Source organism: Podarcis bocagei (genome assembly GCF_964188305.1).
Source record: "Podarcis bocagei genome assembly, chromosome: Z".
Taxonomy (NCBI): Eukaryota; Metazoa; Chordata; class Lepidosauria; order Squamata; family Lacertidae; genus Podarcis; species Podarcis bocagei.
In genome coordinates this window covers 19,573,516-19,590,484 of record NC_138140.1, presented here as the reverse complement: position 1 = coordinate 19,590,484, position 16,969 = coordinate 19,573,516, and the positions used below count along the sequence as shown (strand labels likewise).

The following is a 16,969-nucleotide window of genomic DNA, read 5'->3' as shown; positions in this document are numbered from 1 at the left end:
CAAACATCAGAATCTAATTTCTAGGCAGCTGCCACTTCTGAAAATGATGCCTTGAGGTGCAAATCATCACCCAATCACCTGGCCTCCGTTCATTTCCAGTAGCCAACAGGGCCAGCCATCTAAAAAGCTGTTCTCTCCATAGTGGCCTTCTGCGAAAATGGGCCGCCTTGGCTGGGCCACCCTGCTCCTCTTGGGGCTCAAGTCGCAGTGTATTGCCAACATAGGCATAAGATCAAATTGCTAGAACCAAGGTTTGGCCTAGCTGGGCAACTACCAAGGGGCCACACCTAGAAGGATGACCACTGGAAAAAGCCCCTCCCCATCCTCTTCCACACCGCTTGTCCACCTGACTCTCACTGTGGCCCAGACAACTGCGGCAGCAGGAGAGAAACCTCCTGTCAGCCAAAATGGGGATGCCATTGCCATGCAAGGCCGATGGCAGGTATGTTCACATCACCTGGGCTCCAGAGCTGCACACATAAGCCAGCCCAACTCTGGGCCAGTTTATGAGCACATCCTTCTACCCAATCACTCATCCAAACCCTGCCCCCCCCCAATAGCACCATCTGCTTCTAACTAAGCCAGCGGGTTGAGGGAGTTCCTGGGAAAGTGGCAAGCCGCGTCACCACAATCCCAAGACAAATAAATAAATAAGCAAGTCCCTTTTCATCTGTGGTGGGGATGCCAGCCTGAGAGACAGAGATGCCAAGGTCTAATTGGTACCTACGACAGCTACATGATCCCTACAGAAACCGTTCCATCTGATCTGGGAAAAAGCATTTAGCCCAAGTGGAGGGCCCAATTTTTTCCTCTGCAAAGCTGCAGTTAGCACTTTCCACCCCAAAGCCACAGGACTCTGCAGGAAAAAAGCTGAAGCTACCATCAGTGCTTGTTGGCACAAGACCAGCCCTGCCACCTCCAAGCACTCATTTTGTTTTTATCATATTATATATCTAGATAGATAGACAGTTTTGCTTTCTGGTTTCTATGTGCTTTTCTCGCTATTTTTGCAAGGATGACGGAACACGGATCATCACATGCAAGGGAAAAACTTTGTTCTAAGCAGGTGGGCTGGGACTATTATTCCATTTATCTATTTTAAAAAGTTGGCTATTTTCTTTCTATGGGCATATAATCTAGTAAGAACAAAATAGTGTGGCTAAAATTATCTTTCATTAATTTTTATTTATTTTTACCCCATTTTTTGGAAAGGTCTTATCTACAAAGCAGCTTCCACTGTTATCTAGAATTGTTTTGCAAACATTACAGTATATAAAAAAGTTCACCTGGATGTGATTCCTATTTACCAAAGGCAGCCAGGAGAGTTTTAATTTGACTTTTGAAGTTGGAAACAAGATTCTCAAGTTGAGGAGACCTCCTGCACACTGCGGCCACTGAGACATGATTCTCTTCTCAAAACGCTTCAGCAGATCCCAGTTTCAATTCCTGCTGCTGCCTTGAAAACATCATCCAAGTTCCTACACTGTCCACAAAATACAGTGTAACAGAAACATCTTGGAAGGGTAGGGCCCTGGCTCAGTGGTAAGAGCAGCTGCCTGGCATGCAGAAGACAGTCAGTGCTCATGCATAGAAAGAGCAAAAGAGGAGGCAACTTTGGCACATGTTGCTTCCTAGATTTTGGTCCTCCTTGCAGGGCTGATGTGGGGGAGTATTTGGCCCTCCAGATTTTGCTGAACTACAATTCCCACCAGCTCCAGAGAGTGTGGCCAATGTGGCAGGGAGAAGGATGGGAGTTGTAGTTCAGCAACATCTGGAAGCTGAAAGGTCCCTCCCCCCACTCACCTATCCAGAGATTGTGGTCCAGGACAACAGCACCTTAGAAATCCTGCCAAAGGATTTAATGTCTTATTTTAACTGATGGTATATAACCCACTTTGGCAGGCTCAGTGGTCGAAAAGCAGTCTGCAAATGCTATAAAATAAATAAACTGTATATAACAATGCCATTTGCGTTTGTCCAACTATACACAGCGAGGCTTGAATGGGCAGCCATGCAAATATATCAGCCCTCAGGGCTGCAGACCTTTCCCCAGAAAACCTTGAACGGGAAAACATTTTCTCTAGGCAAATCTTAAGCTTGATTTTTATCAGAACATTTTTGTTCAGGTTGCAACTGAAAAATGTTCTGACACCCAACACAGAGAGAGTGCACCATCTAATGCAGCCTGCTTACTTGTTTACTTTCATATTTAGTTGAAAAAATTAAAAAGTTGGAAACTTTCAAACTTGCTGAAGGTTGCCTAGCAATATTGCTCCTGAAGGCTTGCTTCCATTTGTGATCACTGCTAGCAAATTTTATGAAACAGGAAAAAAGGTTCCATTCCACATCGCTGCTTGGCCCTTTCAATGATGATGACCACTGGAAGCCGTCCAAATATTGATATATATATGACATGACCAGAGGTTTCTAGGCTGGCTTGAGACACCAGGAGGAAATTCATGGCTCCGTTCTCCCACTGTCATCCTTGCTCATTCTACAAGTGGGAAGTCCTCTGAACGTCGCACGCCCCCCCCCCCCGCACCCCGGCCACAGCTCACACGCCTCAGGCCTAATTAGATTCCCCTGCCATCTGTACACCCAATGTAAATCAAGGGGAATACAAGAAGGCTTCTTTTTTGGAGGAAGAAATAGTAAGGGGGGCAGAATAGCCAAAGAGAGAAATTGGGGGAGGGGGGGACACCCAGAGAAGAGAGAGTGAGAATGGGGGGTGGGTGAGGGTACAGGAGGTGGGGAAGAGGAGTCAGTTATGCATTCTGGGAAGCCCTCCGTGATTAGTCACATAGCATTAATCTGCATCCCGCAACAATAGCTGCTGAATTTCGACCGAATCCCAGCTGTCACTCCCTGAATGAAAGAAAACAAGATTTAGAGCGTCAAGCGTCCTTACAGCTTCTGCAGAAGGGGGGGGACTGTGCGGTGCGCATTCATTAGCGGCTCACAAAGGCGCCCAGCCTTTGTCCCTTAAATTGCTCATGTGCCCGATTAATTTGCTGAAGGGTTCTCTCCCCCTGTCCCCCCCCCGCCCATCATCCCCGGAGCAAACAGAAGACGCCAAATGTGGGGGCAAAATTAAAGAAGTGGAGCAGACAAGGGACAGAGAGGTGCAGGCTTTCCATCCCCCACCCTCAATTCCCAACTGCACCGAAAAAGTCTGCCATTCAACAGTTGGGATTAGGAATGCCTGTAGGGAGAGCTGCTTCCTTAGAGAGACGCACCCCCCCCCCTTTTTAAAAGAGCCTTCACATTTGCTTCCAACAGGTGGAGTTAAAAAAAACACACCAAAACAAGCAATCTCAACATATCCAGCTCTCAATCAAATTCTGTTCCAGGACTCTTGCAAGCAGCGGATTCCACTGAACATATCCTGAGGCTACATGCATTTGGGGACAGGAGGGGCAGAGAGGCTGCTGCCTTCTGCTTTTCTTTTATAGAAGGGTTAAGAAAAGAGAGCAGAGGTGGAGGAGATGCTGGGTCGTCCGCCCCGCACCCCGCACCCCACATTAATTGGTGGGCAACTTGTTCCCTGCAGCCATCACTTGGGGAAGCCCATGAGAAGCTCAGAGGCTCTTAAACTTTCCTCACTGTAGGGAACTTGGTGGCACTGCAATAAAGCTGCTGGCATTTCCAAGTGCAACTGGGGGGAAATCCCTGCCTGAAAACCTGGAGTGTCACTGCTAGCCAGTGCAGACAATATCCATGGTCTGACTGCATATAAGGCAGCTGCTTATTTCCATACTTAATTCACAGAAACATAAGGCAAGCATCCTGGAATGGGTCAAAAGGAGTCCCCATTTAGTCCAGCATCCTGTTCGCAACAGTGCTCCGATGGCAAGCAACCTGCAAGCAGTACCTGAGCTCAACAGCAACTCTCTCCTCCTGTGATTCCCAGCAACTGGTGCTTCTGACATCTCTTTCTTCAGAAACATTAGGAGTACTTGGGTGAGTGGGGGGGAGACTGCTTTGCATGCAGAAGGTCCCAAGCAGCATCTCCAGGCAGGGCTGAGATGGACAGACCCCTGATCCCCAAACCCTGGAGAGCTGCTGCCAGCCACTGCAGACAACACTGTTCCAGATAAACTAATGGCCTGACTTAGTATTTTTTTATTTATTTATTTAAGTGAAACACACATACTGCTTGATAGTAGCAAAAACTCTCAGCGGTTTAAAAGCACAAGGCAGCTTCTTATGCTCATCATCCAAAATCTAGACAAGGGCTGGCTATTCCCACTTGGAAGAGGCTCTGTCCCTCAACCCGTTATCTCTAATCCCCAGCACAGAGCACAAGTACGACATACACTCATTAGGGCCATACACAATTACAGATCAATTGACATGGATAGTTTAGGGTTGCTCAGTTAAATTGCAATTATCCGCCTCCTTCCCCTTCCACAAAGTTCAGCATGAATTAAAGGGGAAGGTCTCTGTGTGTGTGTGTGTTTGTGTGTGTGTGTGTTGTCCTCACGATCGCTCTTAGATGCATGCTGCCATGTTGAAACTACTTTGGATAATGGCAACTCCACAGATGGAACTGCACCTTGAACCCAGGTTCAGCTCCCAAGGATCCAGACTGCAAACTCCCATCAGCACAGCATTGTTTCATATCACACAGACACACATATGCCTGTGTTTGCAGCAGTTAATAGAAGATGCACATCCCCAAACTCTTAGTGGGGGTGGGGATTGGGAGCGATGGCAGGAAATTGTTGGCTCCCAGCGTCACATCTATCACATGTGGAGACTAAAAGTTGTCTCCCTCTTAATAGGCACACCCCAATGTAATATCAGGCTATCTAACTCCTTCTGGAAGCCATATTGTAATCCTGGACTTCAAACTCAAAATGTAAAGTGTCCTATTAAAATCTGGAGCCCTTTTCTGCCTATCAGAACCAGGTTGCAGATTAGCTTCCATCAGTCCATGTATGTTTTTTTAAAACCAAAACAGGTAGGGAATCTGATTCAGCCCAAGGGCCACACTGCCTTCTGGGCAACTGCCCAAGGGCCATACTGCCAGTGGTAGGTGGGGCCAAAAGTGAGCAGGACAACCACTTTAAGTTATACCTTTGTAAGTAGGTTAAGGGTTATTTGTTGTTGTTGTTTTTACACACTCCTCTCCATCCAGACAAGCAGAGGGTATCCTCAGAATTCAAGGACATATTCCAAGCCACCGGAAAAAAATTGGGATGCAAAGCCGGGTGTATGTTGCCTGGGGAGAGTTCCAAGGGCCAGACAGAGAGGCCTTGAGGGCCACATCTGGCCCCCAGGTCTGAGGATGTAAACCAGAAGTCACACCTCCACTGCATATAATTTCGCACTTACCGGCAAACCCCTGTTCCATTGGGGTAGGTTTCACACCTTCCTCCATTCAAGCAGGACTCCGAAGCTTGGGAACACTGGATGCCTGCAATGAGACCGCAGAGAGTTACAGTGGTACCTCAGGTTACAGACGCTTCAGGTTACAGACTCCACTAACCCAGAAATAGCACCTGGGGTTAAGAACTTTGCTTCAGGGTGAGAACAGTAATCGTGCGGCGGCAGTGGGAGACCCCATTTGTGGTACCTCAGGTTAAGAGAAGTTTCAGGTTAAGAACGGACCTCCAGAACGAATTAAGTTCTTAACCTGAGGTACCACTGTATTTGGGAATTTGGTTGAAAAGGCAATGTAGGACAAGGCTTAGATCATAGGACTTGAATCCTGAAACCTGAGAAACTTCAGACCACCTTCATTCTTAAGTTAGCCAACAGCCTGAGTCTGGGCCTTGCCTCAACCTCAGATCCCCATCTGTGAAATGGGGACAGGATTCCTTTACCTTGTGGGGTTGTTAATGCTGAGAGGAAAGAGGTCTGATGATTATATTTCTTTGACTGTGGCAGCATTCAGGTTTTTTTTGGTTTTTTTAAACCAACCTAGAATGCTAAGTGAGTACAATGTATTGTTTATGGAGTAGGTCACCGCAAGCCGCCTGCCGCTTATCTCCACCCTAGTTTATTATTTGCAAGGAGTGATTATTCTGTGGTATTATGGCAGTGGACAAAGCTGTAGTCTAACTCCTGATTTTGTGAGGAACGTATTGTTATCATTTGTTTTAATATCAAATAAATGTGTTTAAAAAAAGAAAAGGAAAGCATTATTTCCAAGCCTTTGGAGAGTAGTAAACACAGAATAAGCAAAAAGGAAACAAGTTCAGATATAGCAGCAATTGTTTGCAATTCAGTTTAGGAACTGAAAACAACCCAAAGATTTGCAAAGAGGGGCATTTTTCTTTGTAAAGAAAGGGAATTTTTTTACAGCCCTTCAGTTTTTCTAATTCTACACGATTCACTTTCTTCCACTACAGATATGCAACAAGTAGGAACTCAGCATCAGTCAGGCAAAAGAGAAGAGAAGAGAAGAGAAGAGAAGAGAAGAGAAGAGAAGAGAAGAGAAGAGAGGCCTCTTTCCACCAAAGGTCTCTTTCTGAACACTTCCTGTGCTTTAAGTTCAGCACCACCCGGGCTAAGCCACACGTGGAATGAAAGTGTGGAAAGACATTCTCGCTTGCACGTGGTCCCAAACACAGCCAAAGACACCTCTGCCACCTTGGAGCAGGCTAGAGATCCAGGTTTGAATGTGTTAATTGCAAGTCAGTGTTAAAGTGCAGTTAAAATAAAATATGCAGTTAAAACAAATGATGCAATGAAACCCATGCTTCCTATCTGTGCAAATTTAGCTTGGAACCAGAGTCCCAGTTCCCCAAGAAGCTAAAAGAGGATGGAGGGGCAAGCAAAGATAGTGGGAACTGTGCAGAATGGCAAGTTCCAGCTCTAACCCCACAATTTCGAGCCACATCAGATCTCCTTCTTGATTCTCCCTGCAGAGTTCTAGACTTTCCTCCATAACCATGAGGACTAGGGTGGGTTTTTTGTTTTAATGTTTTGAAAAGGAAGAAAAATTAGGATGCCAAATTCTATGCTTAACTCAATTCAGGGAAAACGTGCACAGCCCTACAGATAAGATCCACAAACTGGAACGTGTTGTGGTTTGCCAGCAGTAACGCATTGCAACAAGGCGCATCCTGGCTGAGCATAATTCTGGTTAGCCAACAGAGAGACCTCAGGGCCAGTTTTGTTGAAAAGCAAATGCTGCAAGTCTGATTCTCAAACCAAATCCAAAGAACAACCATATTGTGTTCTTGGCTGTTGCATGAGCCACATTTTTTAAATGGGCAAGAGGATGGGTGTGGAGCTGTCAGTCCCAAAATCTGCCCTACTTCCCTGCAAATAGGAAGTTCATGTCTGACCAGCAATGGTTTCAAAGCACATAAGCGTGGGCTTTGTTTTAATAGAAAAAGGTTCACGCCACCCTGCTGGAGCCCCATAATGATGTCAGCGGTGGTTACTCAGAAGATCAAGCTCAGCATCAGACCCTCAAATGTCAGGACTCGGCCACAGGGTACCTGTGCTCCAACTGCTACTGTTCAGTCTTAAGCCAAACACACTTTGCGAAAAGGAAAAGAGCAAGAAAGCTCTTCTCCAATGGGGTTCTAAGGCAGCAAACGAGACAAGGCTGAATTAGTGGCTAAGGTGCAAGAGAAGCCAGCCGGCATCGTTTAGTAAGCCAAGGACAGGGAGTTTTATTTCAGCTCCCAAGGGCCACAATTTTTCATTGCCAACCTTCTGGGGGGGCCACATATCAGAGGAGGGCATGGCCAGGGAAAAAAGTGGGAAGAACAGACAGATGCAGCTGTTACATCTGAACAGTACACTCTGTTGTAGACATGCAAAAGTCAGAAGTTTGTACACACACCTCTCTCCATCCACACAAGCAAGCAGCACCATCATGGTTTAAGGACACCAGAGCTAGCCAGGTAAGAGCACTTAAGGAGAGGGCAGTGCAGGGCTATTTAATGCAGCCTGGTGAATGTGGGTGGTCCAGAAGAGAGAGTCCTGAGGGCCACACCTGGTCCTTAGGCCTGAGATTCCCCACCTGTGTGGTAGCTCACTGAAGCAAAGAGCTGCCTGCTTAACTTCTGCCGTTGTATAACAATGGCAACAGTAGTGGAATTTAAATGCTCATTCATTGGATTGCCTGGAAGGCACGGAAGTACTTGCTCATCAGAAAAGAATTGTTGATTTCTTCTCTTTAGGTCCCTGATGGGTCACATGAGACATGTGCTATGGGCAGGGCTGCTACTGCAGACTTACCTGCATGGCTGAATCTTGGGATCCTGGGTTCAAGGCTACACTTAGCCAGGAGAACCTCAGACAAGCAAACCAGAACCAAGCAAAACCCTATTACTGCTCTGCTCTTTATAGGCTACCACTTATACCTTAAGTTAAGGCTGCTTTTGAGACAAAAGATGAAGGAAGTTTAGATTGTGAACCAGCTGTTTGGCCTACTGAGGTAAAGAATGTTTTGTTTTATTGTTGTTGTTTATTATTGACTGCATGTAAAGCCACTCTGAGTCTTTTTGGCTGCAAGTGCTCTAAAACCAGAAAACAAGGATTTTCACTAACTAAATAAACAAAATACCCCTGGCTTATGGCTTAGCTTTCAACAAGGTGAGTTCAGCTCAGCACCTCTCTGTAAAATAAAAATGGATATGACGCTTCCATCACATTCACTGTGAGGTGAGCATAAGCAAGAAACTGAAACATTGGTCTCTGTCCCAAAGAGGCTGGGGCAGTGACTATTCCCCCAAATTAGCAAAGTATTGGTATTTCAATTAAGTTTTTAAGCTACTGCTTCAAAAACATTCAGGCGGGAGATCATCCTTGCAGCCGGGGCACGGCTGCGTTCCAGAAAGCCCACCACTCAGGACGGAGGAAGCCAAAAACCTGTCTTTCATTCACAGCTATAGAAGTTCAGGCTCTTTTCTTTCCAGAGGGCAGACACACACCCCGCCACCATCCTGCTCACAGAACACACACACAAACACACACACACACTCTCTTACAAAGCTATTTTTGAATTGTCTGGCTGCTCAGATATTCATGAATATATTTTTTTTAATCGCAGTGTGTCTGCAAAAGGAGCCCAACAGAGACCGGGATAAGAGAGAGTTGTAAAGCAGGCGGGTCCGAGTTCGTGGGAAAAAGCAACAGCTGCAGAGCAGAGCTCTGGGCCTTCCCCAAACAAAGCGGGAAGGGAGGGGGTGAAATCAGAGCTGCCCATTGTCAAAAGCCAATGATACCTCTTGTATTTACTACAAGCTGATGGGGTTGGCTCAGTCCCCTTGATACCCAACACCTACATGCTCCTGACTGAGTCGGGAGAGAGCACTCTTCAGGACCCATGCATACACAGACATAACACACACACACACACACACACACACACACAGAGAGAGAGAGAGAGAGAGAGAGCAACCTCAACCAGGCACTCTAGTTACCGATAGCTCAGAAGGAAAGTGGAGGATGGGCCTGTGTGTAGCTGGAACTGCCGCTGGGGGGAGAAAACACAGAGCGAAACTAGACACTGACCCCAAAAGGTATGCAAAAAAAGAGAGCTGTTCCTCCTCCATTTCCCGGAAGGCAAGAGGTGAAATTACTATTTGGCATGATGACTAAGGTGACTTGCAGACTTCTGCTGCACACAGGAACACCAGAAAAGGGTGGCCTCAGGCAGCCCAGATCCTTAGAAGGCCCTTCCAAAGGGGCGGTTCACATGTGCACACACAACCACTTGATGGCTTGCACCAAATGTGTGAATACTGAAAGAGGACCTGCTCCAGAAGTAGCCTGTACATAGCTGTCAACTTTTCTTGCGAGGAATCCTATTTGGAATAAGGGAATTTCCCTTGAAAAAAGGGAAAAGTTGACAGCTATGGGCCTGTCATGGGGATGGGAAGAGGCTACTGGGCCGGGCCAGAGGCCCATCTAGGTGCCTACTGAAAGTCCACAAAGCAGACCTCAGCGCAGCAGCGGCCTTCTCTTCTGAGGTTCCCAGGAATGCTGGTTTTCAGAAGCATACTGCCTCCAACAAGGAAGGCACTGGTACCCTTATCCTCCTGCATAGAATCACAGGAGCGATCCCAAGGGTCATCTAGTCCAACCCCCTGCAATGCATCCATGACAGATAGCAATCCAACCTGAATTTTGTCTCATCGCCTTTATATAAAGCCATCCGAGCTGGTGACCACCAGTACATCTTGTGGAAGCACATTCCATAGTCCCAACATAGCACAAACAAGTTTTAGGGGGAAAGAAACCCAACAGCCCAGTGAGCACTGAGTGTGCTGAGTAGGCATGGGGCGCAGCCTGACTCTTGGAGGGGGTACAGCTGGGTGGAGTATCCTGACTGGAATCCAAAAAAGAAGGACCCTACGCTGCAACATTTTGTTACAGCTCCCAGTTGCTTGTCACAACTGAATCCCAAACTCCACTCAACGAACTCAGCTGGAAGAGCATCCAGTTTAACCTATGGACAACCAACATGGTGCCCTCCCCCTCCAGACTGTAGACTCACTTGGTGGGCCACAGGTTGCCCATACCTGCTTTAATCTCTGCTGTGCTCTACAACTGCCTGGGGGGCAGCATGGGGAAGGCACCCCCAACTCCCTGTTAGAACTTTGCCCCTCAGCTCTGGTAATGGAGACTCCTGCCTCCTAGTTTCTTCCTTCCACCACCCGAGATATTCTTGGGAATCCCACAGAAAAACCTATTATTGTCTCAATGCTCCTGGTGGTGAAGCTTCAAAAGCTGATGGGTTGAGCAGGAACAAAGGTCCTGACTTTTTCAGTTGCTAAGGAAGCTAAAACAGTCCAGCTTCTATGAGAGACCGGGAGGTTATCAGTTTGCCTGGGTCCAAGATTGCACATGCACACACAACCCAGACATGGGAAGGGGTCTGTTTGGCCACTGGCCTGATCAAACAAGCCCCTCTTATGTGAATCAGATCAGGATTGGCATATAGACTGTGATGGCCCTGCAGCAAAGTGCTAGGACTGTAGTGTGCTTCTGTTCATGGGCCAGTTAATTTTATTACCAAATCAATCAGGACTCTCCATGCAAGCTGTGTATTCCTGTGTGGTGTTATGCTTAGAATCACAGAATAGGATCTGGGAGCCCAGGGTTCAAATTCCCGCTCAGCCATGATGCTCACGACTTTGGGCCAATGGGCCAGTCAGTACCTCTAAGCCTACTTACAGGGTTGCTGTGGGGATAAAATTAGAAGACTGAGAACCATGTACACCACATTGAGCTCCTTGGTTTTCCTCCTTGGATATAAAGGCAGTCAGTAAGAGCATAATCATAATACTCCATTTGGGTGCCTGAGTGTGATGGAAACATAGGTTCCCAATCCCAGCTACGTAAAATCTTCTGATTTCTCTGCTGATTTCTATGGGAAGTTTAATCACTTCCACTCCGGGAGGGATATAAAAATAGCATCGCAGGTTGAACCAGGAAATGAGCTACCTAGCCAATGAAGCTCTACCCTTTTCCATATCTATGTCTCTTCCTCCCTCCTCCTCTTCTATTCCATTCATCCCAAACAGCTGTCAGCCCCGCCCCTTAACCATCAATCAGGCTCAGGACCCACACTCAAAACTTTTCAAGAAGCCTTGTAGGAATTCCCTTCTCTCCCTTATGATTTTATTATGATTATTTCTGCAAATCTCAGGGTTATGGCAAGCCTTCTAGGCACCCTCTGCCCTGCCACTGAGCCAGTGTGGGCATGGCATAGGGGTTAGAATGTTGGACTAGGACCTGCAAGAGACCAGGGTTCAAATCCCCCACTTGACCATAAAGATCATTGGGTGACCTTAAGTTAGCCTGACCTACCTCGCAGGGTTGTTATGAAGGTTAAATGGGGAGGGGAGAGAACAATGTACATCACCTTGAGTTCCTTGGACAAAAAAAAAAGTGGGATATAAATGCATTTTTTAAAAAAGACAGTTAATTAATCGATGGCACTGTGAGAACTGAATTAGGATCAGAATGTAAGACATTGATGACACAAAGTGGGGGTGGAGGGGGTGTCTTCCTGAAATGACACTATCTGTTGGGTATGAGGAAACCAGGAAAGACCAAGGCTGTGGGGACAAAAAAGGTATTTCTGGGTGACTAGAAATGCAAGGGTTTTGGGGGGTAGGGGATGATATTGGGCCAACAACTTTTGGAAACTATTTACAAGCTGCTCCAAAGTAAGGGGGCTGGAGTGCGGGGTGGGGAGAGAATCACTTTCACTAACATGGGTCAATCCATGCCAACTATCACCAGAAGTTTATTCCAAAAAACATTTACTGAATTGCTTGACCATTTCAAATTATTAGCAAATTATGTCCCTGCTAGAAAGGCTCCTTCTGGCAACCAAAAGAGAAAGAGAGACCAAGACCTGTGACACTGATGGGAGACTTGAGTGACTGAGCTTGGAGTCTCTAGGTCAACCCCCTTCAATCTCGGGATTTTCACGTGTGGTTAGGCTATAACTCCCATCATCCTGTAAATCAGTGGTAGAGCAACTGCTTTGCATGCAGAAGATTCCTGGTTCAATCCCTGGACTTTCCAGGTAGGGCTAGGACAAGATTGCCTGATAGCTTCCTATGATTCTCATAATTGGGCTAAGCCCAATGATGGTACTCTGCAGTCCTGGAAGTACAAAGTTGATGAATTCTGCACTAAGGGATCCAAATCAGGATCTGAGCCCTAGCCTCCTCCCAGCTCCAATCCAGAGAGAGCTATGCTTGAGATGTGTGTGTACATCTATGTGTCCAGATAGTTTAAGGATCCCACCCACCAAACCCCAGAGCAGATCTCTCTCTCCACCCCCACCCCCCACAGCCCCATTTCAAGGTGCTTGCAAAGGCAAGGATGCCTTCTCCTCCAAACCCACAGCATGTATGACAGAGAAACCTGAAACTCAATCTTTAATTTAGTTTTTGTTTTTTGTTCAGAGGCTAAACCAACACACCTCTGCAAGTGCCCTGAATTATATACTCTCAGCACACACAGCATCACGGCAGCAACAATCACAAACCGTTCCCTGGCAGCGAAACATATGAATCAAGGTGAGAAAAATTGTCCAGCGAGCACCCCACTGCACACTTTGATTTGAAATTGAAACGACTTCATTCAATGAATCAGGCAGCTGGTGAGAAGTTCCATTCACCCAACACACACAGCCTTTTTTCCTTTGTCTCCACTTCTCCAGTTAAAATTCTGTCTCCAAAACAGATTGCCCTGAGGCGCTTCAGAGAAAAGTGAGAACAGCCTGCTCTGTGCAAAACTTTTTTGCCCCATCTCCAAGTCTAGCGCTCCTGCCCCATCCAGGTTCTTCATTCCACTGTCCCCCTTCCCACCAAAGATTCACAAGAGTTCTGCAGAACAAGAGCACAAGAAACAGCTTGTGACATCCACCCCCGAAAGTAACACAGCAAAAAATAAAAAGGAAGAGGGAGGTGAAAGAGAGGCAAGGGTGCGAATACAGGAAATATTACGCATATCCACAAAGTTGAAACACCCCCCTCAACCGCAGAAAAAGCACCCTAACCTGTGACAGAGTCCTAAATTTCCCAATTAAATCTGAAACCACCATGCAGACAATAGTTTGGCCTTTCACAGCTTCCTACCAAACAGAAGGCAAGTCTTTTCACACATTATAATGCAGCAAACCCAGGTTTGGGTTGGTTGGGTGCTTGCAAAAGAAGTCCCCTCTCCAAGATGGGAGGGGGAAAACTGTAGTTGTGCTCCCAGGAGGCCCAGGAAGAGGCAGAGGACCAGATATCCAATGATTTGGGGACATCTACAATGCCAGCCTTGCTCAGAGCAGACTCACTGAAATGAATGGGCATGGTTATGTTTCAGTGAGTGTAGAATCAGAACGGTAGAGCTGGGAGGGAACCCCAAGGATCATCTAGTCCAACCCCCTGCAATCAAAGTCTACTCCGAGAAGAGCTTTGTTAGATACAACTCTTCTCCCTCCTCTCTCCCCATACAAATTTTGTCAGGACTGTGTACGCATTTGCTCAAGCACGGTGCTGGGAGACTCCCACTTCCTAGAAAGAGGGGGCAGCCGAAAAGTTTTGCAAAGCAGCTGGAGAGGGGATTCCTCTCACACACGCGCGCGCGCGCTCCTATTCTTGAAAGACTGCCGTTCCCAGTAAAACACCAGGCTCATGCTGCATTTGCCCGGGGAAACCAACACCTCTGCAAACTTTTTCGGAGCTGCTTCGCTCATTCTCGCAAAAGCAAAAAATCCCCAAGCAGCCTAGCTGTTCGGTTTTGTTTCACTTTTGTTGCAAACCCCAAAGCGCCCTTTGCATCAAATAAATATGTAAAGAGAGTAAGAAAAGAAAATCCTGCCCTCTTTCCTTTTAAGGTGAGCTGCAGGTCACCGACGCTGCCTGAACCAGCTGCCAGGCAGCTTGGAAAACTCGCGCGGAGGGCAGGAAGGAACCCTCAGGGTAGACTGCGCTTGCACGGGGAGGCTTCCCATCTGAGCTGCTCTGAGCCGACACAAAGGCCCGGCTCGTTGTTTTGTTTTAATCGCCCTAAACGTCAGCACCACCACGCCGCGGGCAAGGGAGACGCTTGCAAACACAATCGTAGAGTCGTAGAGTTGGAAGGGACACCAAGGGTCATCTAGTCCAACCCCCTGCAGTGCAGAGCATAGGAGGACCATACCAGGTAGACAGTTCAGCCCCCACCCTCCATTCCATCGCTCGTCATGAAATCCTGAAAGTGAAAAAAGCGGCCCAGGAAGCACATCCCCCACCGGATCAGGTCCCGCGAACCCCACCAGAGGATGTCCAGGCCGGGGAGCGCAACAGGTGGCCGAAGTGGCGTCGCCGTCTCCAGCGCACCTACCTTGAGCGAAGGCGGGCAGCAGTGCCAGCAGCAGCAGGAGGCAGCAGCAGCCGCGGGGGCTCCGCACCCCAAGGGGCCGCATCCCGCCGCTCCCCAGCCGAGCGCGGCTCGCCGGGTTAGAAGCAGAAGGTCAGCCTCCCAAAGTTGGCAGCGGTGGCAGCGTCCTCTCCGCCCTGCCCACCGAGGCTCTGGCTCCGCACAGGCGGCCGCCCCTTCGGTCCGCTCTCGGGCGCCGCCGCGCTGCAGCAGCCCGTCGAAAGGAAACGCCGGGACACTTATTAACTCTCTCTCCGCTCTAGCTCCCCTTGGAGCGCGCTGCCTCCCTCGCCCCGCCGGAGGATCTCTCCGCGCCGGGCCAGGTGCGAAGTTTCCCAGTGGGGCGCAGAGAAGGAGCCCCCGTCGCCCGATTCCCGGTCCCCCTCCTCGCCCTGGCGCGCGGCGGGCTCTCCTTCGGGACGGCCCTTCTCTCGCGCACCGCACAGAGAAACAGGAACTTTCTCCTCCTCCTCCTCCGCAGCCGCCGCCTCCTCTTCGCTGATAAGTTTGGGGAGTATGTGTGGGAGGGAGCGAGCGAGCGCCCAGCCACAGCCTCTCGCGGGGCGGGACCAGCCGGTCGCGGGGCGGGGTAGCCTCGGGGGTTGCTTAGTATATGAGGGGCGAACCTCCCCTCCCTCCCTCCCTTTCAAAGGGGGCTTCAGCCTTCCTCTAGGTGGGCGAGGGAAAGGCGCTCGAGCGCATGCAAAGTTTGGCGCCTGCTCCGACCCGGCCCTGCCACCCAGAGGGAAGTTACTCCGCTCCGCTCCGCTCGCTCGCTTGCCTGCCTGCCTGCCTCAGCGCCGGGGAGAGGCGGAGAGGGGACCCCTCAGGAGTGGAGAGGACTTAGTTATTTATCATTTGCTTTTATTATTATTATTATTATTATTATTATTATTATTATTATTATTATTATTATTATTATTATTATTATTATTATTATTACATTTCTGGCCCTCCCTTTCTACAAGGAGCTATGCCCACTCTCCATTTGACCCTCACAACTGCCCTACAAGGTAGGCTAGGCTGAGAGTGTTACGTTACCGTTTGTTTATACTGTATGTCATTTCAACCAAAAAAGCCCCCAAGGAGGCTCACAAGAATGAACAGACACATACAAATACCATAGTGCAAATATGAAATAATGCCAAGACAAACAACAGAAGTGATACAAATTTGAAACAACAAACATGACAGTTTCTGCCAAAAAAAGACAAACATCACCCACTGAGCTTTATGGATAAACCTGGGTCTCCCAAGTTCTAGTCTGACACTCGTACACCACACCACACTGACTCTTCCGTAAAGGTAAAGGTACCCCTGTCCGTACGGGCCAGTCGTGACCGACTCGGGGGTTGCGCGCCCATCTCGCTTAAGAGGCCGGGGGCCAGCGCTGTCCGAGGACACTTCCGGGTCACGTGGCCAGCGTGATGAAGCTGCTCTGGCGAGCCAGCACCAGCGCAGCACACAGAAACGCATTGACTCTTCCATACATGACCTTTTATCTTCCTAACAGCCCTGCCAGGTAGGTTAGGGCTAAAGACAGAGACTGGCCTAGAGTCACCCAGTGAGCTTCAGGGCTGAGCAGGGATTTGAACCTGAGTCTCCCAGGTCCTAGTCTGATACCCTAACCACTATACCACCACTTGGGCCCAATCCAAGCAGTGCTCTCCATACGGATGTCTAGTATAGTAGCAGAACCTCAGTGCCCAAGGGCAGTGTACCTTTGAACACCAGATGGTGAGGGACACACACAACTGGAGAGTTGCTCTTGCACTTGCGTTTCCGATTGGGGCACCCAGTTGCCCACTGCAAGAGCAAAATAGGTTGGCCTATGATGGGGCCCCTTTGCCTGACCCAGGTGTAGCCAGGCTCTTCTTAGGCTCTACAGCAGTGTTTCCCAACCACTGTTCCACGGCACACTAGTGTGCCGCGAGATGTTGCCTGGTGTGCCGCGGGAAAAATTAAAAAAATCGAAAGATTTTTTTTTTTTAAGTCAAATTTTCGATTGGGGCGCCATCACTAGATGACCCCTGGGGTTCCCTCCCTCCCTCCCTCCCGCTCTGCGCCTCCCTCCTCCTCCTCCTCCTCCTCCGGGGAGGCCCTTCCTGGCTCTCGGCCAAGGCTTGGC

At 48.5% G+C, this 16,969-nt stretch overlaps 1 protein-coding gene across 2 annotated transcripts in view; it reads right to left on the bottom strand.

The window, feature by feature from the left end:
• The window catches only part of NOTCH1 (notch receptor 1), a 99,454-nt gene extending 84,133 nt beyond the window's left edge, over positions 1-15,321 (bottom strand). For both annotated transcript variants that reach the window (XR_014003914.1, XM_081178638.1), the window contains exons 1-2: positions 14,806-15,321; positions 5,338-5,419 (exon numbers count right to left, since the gene is read on the bottom strand). Coding sequence is in view for 1 of the 2 variants with exons in the window: in XM_081178638.1 (XP_081034764.1) it covers positions 5,338-5,419; positions 14,806-14,887 (164 nt within the window). In the remaining variant the exon portion in view is untranslated. The remainder of the gene's footprint in view (positions 1-5,337; positions 5,420-14,805) is intronic.
• Positions 15,322-16,969: the final 1,648 nt, after the last annotated feature.